Raw genomic sequence first — 10,543 nt, 5'->3', positions numbered from 1 at the left:
GAATATTGATCCGGGAAGTTCGAATAGCCTATGTGTATTGCCAACTTCACTTAACTGCTTGAGTTAAGCACTGACCGCATTTCTTTATATTTGAGTCCAAGTTAAAACACTATGAAACGCTCCATTAACGTACGGAGCTCTGAAACACTACCCATTTAAGAATTTTCCATACATGAGTAAATAAAATGAAAAAAGTGTCAATGTAACAATTATTTGGTAAAGTGTGTGTGTGTGTGTCACGTGTATTAGAAATATTAGTCACAGATTTATTTTATTTTTTGGTCAAAATATAATAATTTGGTTGGACACACAGCTTTTGACATCAACAACAAAACACCATCCAGTGCAGTATCTTGCTCTGTACAATATGGGCATCAACATTCTAAAGTAAAGCCTTTTACTTAGAATTACCCTTCTTTAATGATACCGTTATCATTTTTACTCATTGGGAAAATGAATATTCATTGGGGAAAATAAGAGAATCCAAAGTTCACAACCCTCAATCTCTAAATAAAACCTCTCATGGTTGAATAGTTTGTCTGCTCAGATATGGATGCTACAGCATGCTGCTGTTTAAGTGAACTTGACAGTCTTCCTGTTGCTTTGAATTAGTGGTGTAATGTTTCTCTTTCAGTTCCACTCAGTGCTGCTGCTAGCCAGGGAGCAGACAGTTCATGCATCCGGACAGGAAGAGACCAGCCATTTAGCACATCACAACAGTTCAAGGTATAGTGCACATACATATCAATATCTGAACAACACCAGCCAACATATTTTCAATTTATGTGTGAAATGTGTTTTTTCCCTGATCTGTTCAGATCTAATCTGTACTATATGTATACATTTAATGATAATGCTAAGTGTATTCTACGGATTGTTATTTATATTTAAAATTAATTTGCTTGTGTTTATGGTTCTACACAAGAGATGGTTGTGATATCTACGCAGTTCATGCGTAGATATTTGTTGATATCAACAGTCCATGATTTGTAACATAGTTACAGAGTTTGTAACTATGTTAGAAATATTCATTTAGTGAATATATTGTATATTGTTTTTCTCATATTGTACAGTTGGATATAAAAATAAAGTTGTAAAATTTTAAATTTAGTAAAAGATCAGTAAAAAAAAATTCTACAGCAGTAAATAAACCACATGGCACATTCCAGCAAAGTGACTCCTCTTATCTGCATTTAATTATAGCTCGCCTTAATTCAATATAAGCATAACATCAACTTGTTCACAGTCATGTGGCTTAATTCATCTGACTGCAAGACAAAGGTCTCTTTTAGGGCAACATATCAAATCAAAACCTTGCTTGTCTCAACCATTTCCTCATTCTCCAGCAAAAGCAGAGTGCCTTTTTTGTTTTGTTTTTGTTTTTTTTGTACATTGTAAATACTTAAAGGTTAATTATGTGTATGCATGTACACTACCAGTGAAACAGTTTGGACACAACTAGTTATTTTACGCATAAGGCTTAAGAGAAACATTTCAGTCAAGCGTGTGCTAAATGTTTACTTTGAGTGTCATTCGTCATGCAGAACATTGTGCATTTGAGAACTAAGTGAGATTAGAGAACTGATTAAAGCGAGTTTTGGGAAGCTGTGTTAAAAAGATAGAGGATGTTTATTTTCACTTGGGAAAAGTCAGTTAAACTGGTCAGACCAACAAGCATGCCATAATGTAGATTAGTTCTTAAAAAAACTGTATATAAAGACATTGATAAAGACAGATCACATTGTGTAGTAAATTATTTTAAAAATAAAATTTTCTATATATTTTATAATGTTAAGTTTATTTATTAAGGAGATGTCACAATAAAAAAATGTAGGCACAAAACCAAAAGCTGATTGTTGCTTTTTGAAGTGCTGGATTGGCTACACAGGACAGGAGCTGATGTAATTAGTACTAAATGTCACTGTGTTTAAAATAGAAACAATTGGATTAGCCAGGAGCTGATTAAATCGGTCACCTGACAGTTAAAAACAACTAATCTTATGCCCATGATGTGTGTCTCTCATAGGCTAGATTGAAAATGATGTTCCTTTGGGGTGTTTTGGTTCTTGTGAACCTGGTCTCAGTGTCTACAAGCAACAATGCAGGAGTTAAAGTCAGACTAACTCAGAAGATGCTTGAGTATGGTAAGTGATCAAAACAAGACTGCTTGTAACTCTTTGAAAAAAAAAAGAAAAAGAAAAAAAGCATATAGGTATGATGTATGGGATCAATATGCCACCACATGTATTGTGGCCATGGATCACAAAATAAAAAGCTTGAATCAAAAATGTAAAAATACAGGTAAAGATATATTGCACAAACTGAAAAAAAAAGAATGCAAAATGATCAGAATAGCAAACAAATCACGGATTAAAATATAATAAGCGTGAATAAAAATTTACATTTTTGTTCATCAAACAACTTCAAGTACAATGGACTCTGGAACAGTGGAAACATGTTATGGTGTGATGAATCATGCTCCTCTGTTTGGCAGTCTGATGGGTATCTATCTGATGGATACCAGGAGAACCTGCCTGACTGCATTGTGCAGGTAAAATTTTGTGGAGGCCCAAAAGGAAGCATAACAAATTAGTGTAATCCAAACGACGTAGTGAAGGCTGTTTTTCATTCAAATAGGTGTTAGTCATTTTGCACTTGATCCACTTACTCACCGCTCATCTCCCATCACAGACTCGCTGCCCTCGCCACACAGTTAAAACAGGTCAAATATGCATTTTGGTCTAGGACTAGACTTAGCCTTGTCTGTAAAACCGTGGGTAAATGTGTGGGAATTTTAGTCTAGTTTTAGTCAATGAAAACTTTATGCAGCATATTTTTGTTATGCTGCATAAAATGATAATCAAAATGATTTTACTCAAAATTGCAATCAACGATTGTTGTCATTTGAGAATTTTTTTTTTTTTTTACATTTAATCAGAATTGCACTTTCACCCAAGCACAAATCAAGAGAATGACAACTCATACACAAGGTATATTTTACCTAATCCAGTTTCCTGATTTATAGGACTATTAATCAAATATATTAACAACTCTCCACATTAAGAAAACTAGTAAAACAAGAAACTTCTCTCAAAAATTAAAATGGTGAAATTCCTAATAGTAAATTCCTAATCATTTCAAATTACATTGTTTTTCTAATAAAACCCCCCCAGCAAAAACAAAAATAAAGTACATTTATTCAGCAACCACAATCGCAAATATAGCCAAGATCCATGTTTGGATTTATTACACTTCATCACTGAGAAGGATTTAGGATTTAGTCGCAGCAAGCAGAAAAAAGCTGATAGTAACAGAACACAGACTGACTAAATGACACTTTCATTAAAGCAGATATCTCAAATGGAGATCGCTAAACTCCAGCTTACTTGTCTGTGTTTTCAGATCATCATTTCTGTAGTGTAGAGGGAGCGTGTGAGTATATTAAAGGTGCAATATGTAGGATTTTTGAAATATCCAAACACCACTAGGCCAATGTTATATATTTTGTTTAGTTGATTACTTACAATATCCCCAATTTTTCCAACTATTTGTAAATCGTGAGAAAATTGCAATTTTAACCAAGGAAACAGGACGTGTCAGCAGGGGTGAGGAGTCGCCAGTCAATGGCGTCATATCCGCGTTATCCTCGGTTTCCACTCATACTGCTATAGTAACCATGGCGACAGACGTGGACAACTGGGTTATGCTCACCAGGATGCTCACGCTGTTGTTGTTTTGTTCAAACATTTTAGACCATGGCAAGCAGACTTTGAGACAAAAAGAGGACTAGAACGAAGATCAAAATCTTTCGAGATGCCGAGAGCTCCACGTCCGCGACTAACTTCGACTTGACAGAGACGTGAGTGTTCCATGTACTTTATTAGACACGTGAGCAAATGTACATACAACTAATCAATGTTATTTAGTTCAATATGATGAAATTTTAGAATATGATCTGTATGTTATTCTAATGTTGATCTAGCTTACTGCTAGTCTCATACAGCCAACAAACAACCTAACTAATAACATTCAACACATTCAAATGCCGTTTAGTGTGATAGTGTAACTGTTAGAGCAAGTGAAACAGCGCTGCGTTACCTCAAGTTTAATTCGTCTAATAAACTGACCTGTGAGTAACTTATTAATTCAGCACTTGCGTGTAGTTCGGTAGAATGAAATGTCCTTATTCCTTTATATCCGCGGTACTCGCGTTGCATGTGGCGCTAGTATACGTCTCTCATTAGCAATCGCGCCCTGCTTCATACCACAGTCATGTTAAAAACATCACTGTATTCACTCATCCATAAAAGATCCATCAGCTTGACGACAAGATCCATAATTCCGCTTTATGCTTTGCATCATCGATATACGCCTTTGTTATTGTAAGAGAGTAGCGACCCCTGGTGGCCAAAAATTAAATGGAAAATTACATACTGTACGTTTAAGTAAAGCACCGGACAGAAAATGTATCCTGATGTATGTAACAGAAAAGCTCTGATTGGGGGGTTTACAATCTTGACACCTGGCAACTGCAAGCATGAAAGCTCATAGAAGCTTTTTAAAAACAGAATGTAACGTTTTGTCTTATCTTTTTATTCGACAAAAACAAAGAGAGGTTTTGGTCAAATTTAAAAATAATTTTACTACATTTTAGTCTCGTCTTTTTCGTCAGTGATCCCATGTTGATATAGTCACAGTTATCGTTTAATGATGTTGGTGTTGTCTCGTAATCGGCTGTGTCCCAACTCAAAGGCTTCTTGTCGCCTAGCAACTGTGACAGCTGGGTTGATGAGTGACAGTAATGTTTGTACTAAAGTTATATTAAATAAAACAGGGTTCACAAACTGTCTAAATATGTTACCATGGTCAATTTCTGTATATAGCCTAATAAAGAGTATAAACTATATATAATAGTAATATAGTAAGATATGTCAACATTTTAACAAGGTTTTTTTCTTAATTTTTTACATTTGCATAATTAGATATTTGAGTAAGTTGAAACCCAATACGTTTAAAAGTACAATTCAGCAATTTATCTAAAAAAAAAAATCCTTTCGTCACTGACATCCAATGAATTCTGGGGTCGCAAGGACGCAAAGGATCCATCTGTTCTATCCTTCATTTCACGGAAAACAAACGATGCATTTGGAGGCCGCATTTGAAGGAGCCTTTGAATTGGGACAGCCTTTGTCGCGCCAATCGGCCTTCGAATGTGCCCTTCGAAGAATGCATTCTCTGAATTGGGATGCACTAGAAATAAGCACATTATTACTGGAAAAAAACGGAGATTAAAAAGCACTGGTATGAGTGTGGTGTGCCGGGGACCGCGGATTTGGAACGACCTGGATGAAAACTTAAAAAATTCAAGTTCTTTTCTTTATTTTAAACAAAAGCTCAAGAAACAATTATTGAGTCTGTATTCATTTTCTTGAAGTATGTATTATCTCTTACTTTGTATGTATGTCAGTATTAATTTTATAATCTCATGGTACACTGTGAAGAAAAACTGTACTTGTGAAATGGGATCCCCTATTATTTGTTGTACGAATGTTGTATGAAATATTTTCTATGTATGGTCACACATCTGCGATCGTTTTTTTTTTTTGTTTGTTCTTGTTTGTTTTTTACTTTTTTTACTTTGATTGTTATGGCCCCCGAGTATAAGCTTTAGAGCTTCTTTGGGGACCAGTTCACATACTTGATCATCTTCTTTGTTCTTGGCATTAGTATGTATGTGAATAAAGATGTCTCTCTCTCAAAAAAAAAAAAAAAAAAAAAATGCAGCAAGCAGTCGCGAGTCGAATGAATTTCCACGACTGACCAGAAGATGGCGCACGCAGCTAAATCATCCATTCATTTTTCAAAACGCTGGTCCAATGTGGCTACAGCGTAGTCATGCAGGTATAAATTATTTTTAGATTGATTATTAAATTGTTTAATTAAGGGTTATACATGCTAGTTTCCATGGCAGAGTTCATGATAAATATTTTCATCTTACTACTGGAGCTGCCAGTTTGCTAAGTTTTAAATGATTATTAAACAGCAAGCACAAAATATGCTAAAGCGGCAGCCCTTCCAACGCACTCAGTGTCCGAATTCACTCACTTGCTTTCATTCACTCCTTCAAGTGGACTATATTAGTGGAGTAATGTAGGGAATAGTAAATTAGGGTTTAGGGTGTGATTTCGAGCAAAGCACTGTTTAAGTCCAATTTTTTATGCCCTTCCTCTCTGTCTATTTCACTTGTATGCACGTCGTTGCTTACATTGCACGAGTGCCCATTACTGGTAGAACCCTTGAAATGTGTTTAAATGGAACGCCCTAAGCCCTTGCTCACTTGGAATCTGCTATGGAGCTGATTTATTATTTACAGTTTTTTCATTATGAATTTGTTTTATGCACCATTTTATAGGCCTGCTTGGGCTGTTTTAAAAATTAAATATAAACAATTATACAACAGTTCTTTCTGGTTCTCGAATCTGATCTGAGAGCCTTTTTCAGCCATGTGATATTCCCACAGTATCAGCACTCGAACCGTTTCATCGTTTGTATCACTCTACTTGCGGAGGTCGACATGGAGGTCGAGCAAATCCGCCATATTTTTAAAAAATAATACGTGTCACGAAATGTAGTTTTAAGAGTTTTTTAAGCAAGGATGTAGTTACTTAGAGCCAATTCAGTTAAATTCATTCAATTCATGTTCACATATTTGAGGTCTATCACTCTCTCTCCTCTCCACCTATAGCTGGTGTGTGGTGAGCGCACTGGCGCCGTTGTACTGTGGCTGCCGTCGCATCATCCAAGTGGATGCTGCACACTGGTGGTGGAGGAGGAGAGATTCCCTGATATGATTGTAAAGCGCTTTGGGTGTACAGTTGTACATATGAAAGCGCTATATAAATGCCGCATTCATTCAACATAGCGCCTATTTTACAATTAGTTTAGACGCTTTCGCAGATGCGAGGTCCAGGCTGTCAGCAGCCGGTCAGCACTCATGTACCCGCAGAGAATAGCTTCATCTTGGTCAGTCCTGCGGGAATTTGCCACTGGATATTATGGTTAAATGATGTTTTATTAACAAAGTTCGGCAGGAGCACGTTCAGATAATTAAACCTAATTAAACACACGTGGAGCACATTCAGATAATCAAACCTAATTAGACACGAGTGGTGCTTAATCAACGAGTTAAGCGCTGTGTATATATACAGCAAACTTACCTCCGTTCATTGACAGTTTAACAGCATCCCTCCACCACCCCATCTCCTCCTCACTTATAGTCCTAATACTCTTACAACAACGGGGGGAGTACTCTGGGTTCGGGCAAAATTCCGAGCTCGGAGCCCTCCCCCCGGACAGCACGCCAAATACGCATAATCTTTACTCTGTTTAATTGATGTAAGTGTGAACTCGTGAAACATGAGATATAATTAATTTGGGGTATATCAAACGGGCAATCGGGTTAAGGGGAAAATTAAGTTTCATAACTTTATAGTTTGGCTATATTAAACTTAAATCCTGTACTAGAGCGCTGCTTTTAATATATTTAACTTATATTGTTTATTAACTTGGATTGGCAGCAGATGTGCTTTTTACCTAGCCTGGCATGCCAGACCTACATCAGGATGTTAGGTCTGGGAACTCACCATTGACAGGGCTCAATACGAGGGGCGGGATAAACGGTTATCTTTCAAATTCCCTCTGCACGCAATAGGATAGTGCTACAACCAACCAGAGCAACGAAGAAGGTGACGTAGTCAGAGCGATCTCACATATCTTCACACAGAACACATCTTCCTTTTTTTAAAATGACTCAAGTGCCGTTCTTTGTTCATGTTTCAAAGAAAAGCTTAACTTTAAATCATCCAGAGTCGCGGCCAAAGCTGAATCCAAAGACAGCTGTTCACCAGCAGCAGCAGCCATTCTTTGTTTTCAAGTAGCAGTGAACCGTCGCATCTCTGTCGTCATTATGTTAAGCCCACCCGCCGACTCTATACACAATGTGATTTGCCTAACTAGAGTTTGGTTTTTCCAGCTTGAAAGTCAACGGAGAGTTGCTAGACTACACTGGCTGCTAGGGGGAGTCTAGATTTCTTGGCTATTTTTTACCTCCACTAGTCCAAATTGGAAGGATTTAGATGGATTGGGCACTCATCCAACTGGACTGGCTCCTAGATATGGTTGTAGCGTCTGGACCAATCAGACACACACAAATTATTCATTATATTTAATGAATAATCCAGCAAACTCACTATCCCAACAAAGGTCTGTAAAACTTCCCCCAAATCAAGCCAACACACTGGCAGAACTCGGTGTCCTGTTACAGGACAAGACTGAAGGACCTGTTTCAGTAAGACTGAAGTTTTACGACCCAAAAGAATGGGCAGGGAATTGTGACACTCTCTATGACGCATTAGTATTATAAGAATCTTGAAGATTCTTTTCGTAAACACCCAATGAAATTAAACATTCAAATACCCTACTAGAAAACAAAGGGTCGTAAAAGGGTTGTAAAAACTCCCTCCAAAGGGGCAGCTTCGCATTGGCTCACGCACCTCCAGAGGGTGTGACGTCTTCACGCTTTAAAAATCACTGATCAAGATCAGCTCTCTCTTGTCCTCTTCGCTTGTCCTCTCTGGTCTTCTTGGCCTCTTGCTCTCTTACTCTCTCGGTCCTTCCTGAGAAGTCCTAACATGAAGATGATGCTGAACTAGAAGTCAAATTGAAAACGCAATTGCAAATACAATTTGCAATTCCTTTTGAATAATGTCCGGAATATCATTCCATACTTATCCCTTTTTAAGAAGGGCGTGTTAGAACTAAACTGATGGTTTGCTCAGGCTGTTGATCTGCTGAACATCAAACAATGCTATAACTTCTTCCTTTCCTGTATTCTGCTTCAGCTCTCTTTCCCTTGGTAAACTGTATGCATGTATGTATGTGTATTTTAGAGTAGTTTAAATGTTTAGTCTAGTTAATAAAGTCTTTTTCATATCACACGTCATGATATGACGACTTTATCACAACTTTGTCTGTGTCTCAAGCTCATATTCTGGAGTCTGGAGTCACTAATCATAGATCTTGACTACTTGCTCTTAGTAGTACTTAGTAAGAAAGACATTTCCCATGCCCCGGAAATGTACATTTCTATTAATTAATTAATAACCAATATTGAGTGTTCACGGGATGAACCGAGTAATTGGTTGTAATGTTAATGTAGCTACATCAAGTTAACCCGATTAACTGATCCAAATATTCATAATCAATTATAACAAGTTATGATTGATTATTAATATTTCATAGAGCTAGTTTGCTACATGGTGCTTCTGGGTTGATATTAAAACCACATGGTAGGACACTAACGGCGCTTTTCCACTGCATGGTACGGCTCGGCGGCGCGGCTCGGCTCGGCGGCGCGGCTCGGCTCGGCTCAGCACACTTTGCTTTTCCACTGCGTGGTACGACTCGGCTCAGCTCGCTTTGGCTCGGTTTGCTTTTCCACTGCAGTTTAGTAGCACTTCAAATTGGGTGGGATTATAGACTGATCGTTATAGTTGCTGAAAAACTTTTTCATTCCTGGTCACCCCATCCAGCTCTCGCTGGATCCGCTCCTCGGCTACCAACCAGTCACCACGATTCAGCCATTTCTTTTTTCAAGTTTTTTTTTTTTTTCAAACAAGTTGTTTAAAAGATTGTGTGAATACTGCGGTGGCTGTTGCCGACTATTTAAATCTAGCGGGTTTGGTGTCTCGTGTTGCAAATCCAATGACGCTGGTAGTGATGATTCTCTCTGACCTATAGGTGATCTGTAGTGTTTTAACGTCACATTTTAGTATCGGTACGGCACGCTTGGAACCTCAACAGTGGTGGTACCATTTAAAGCGAGCCGAAGTGAGCCTTACCGAGCCATACTGAACCGTACCATGCAGGGCTGGACTGGCCATCGGGCATACCGGGCATTTTCCCGGTGGGCCGACGTGCTTTGTGGGCCGATACATCTCGTACTTTAATTATTATTATTTCTTTTTTGTCTGAACGGCCCATAAAACTCGTACATCGGCGGCCCATTGCGTTTAGTTTTGTTTAATTGGCGGCTCTGGGAGGCTTTGTGCCGGTGTAAAGTCAGCGTAGGTATTTTTTTTTCCCTCACAGACCGGCGCATGATGAAACGCGTAGATCAGCGGCCCATTGGTTATTTTCTTGATTGACACTGGGCTGGTCCACTCACATCTTTAAATAGCTTTGAGTGAGCGAGTGAGTGAGTGAGCGAGCAGTGTCAGTGTGTATCTGTCAAAATAGTCAGAGCGATGGAGAAGAAACGCAAGGAATGTGCAGTGAAATAGCGTGAAAAAAAAAGAAACTTCAAAGGCCCTTCAAGTGGCTGATGAGGATAGTAAGGAGGATAAGGAGAGAAATAAGTGAGTGTAGAGAACTGTGGTAAGCAGAACTAGGCTACTTTCAGAACACTTAGGCTATGTTGGAACCCACTACCCAGTTACGCATTATTTCCACATCTGCATATTTGATGATTACGCATTTTATTAGA

The 10,543-nt window shown here is 38.2% G+C and overlaps 1 protein-coding gene across 1 annotated transcript in view; it reads left to right on the top strand.

Annotated features, from left to right (window-relative positions):
* Window positions 1-649: 649 nt before the first annotated feature.
* The window catches only part of LOC130086579 (bactericidal permeability-increasing protein-like), a 28,162-nt gene continuing 18,268 nt past the window's right edge, over window positions 650-10,543 (top strand). Inside the window, exons 1-2 of the mRNA XM_056252639.1 lie at window positions 650-726; window positions 2,027-2,144. Of these exons, the coding sequence (XP_056108614.1) occupies window positions 2,039-2,144 (106 nt within the window). The 5' untranslated portion in view covers window positions 650-726; window positions 2,027-2,038. The remainder of the gene's footprint in view (window positions 727-2,026; window positions 2,145-10,543) is intronic.

The sequence above is a fragment of the Rhinichthys klamathensis genome, unplaced genomic scaffold, assembly GCF_029890125.1.
Source record: "Rhinichthys klamathensis goyatoka isolate OS25496 unplaced genomic scaffold, OSU_Roscu_1.1 h1tg000098l_1, whole genome shotgun sequence".
NCBI classification, from domain to species: Eukaryota; Metazoa; Chordata; class Actinopteri; order Cypriniformes; family Leuciscidae; genus Rhinichthys; species Rhinichthys klamathensis.
Note: the sequence above shows the minus strand (reverse complement) of the source record. Positions and strands in the feature narration are given on the sequence as shown.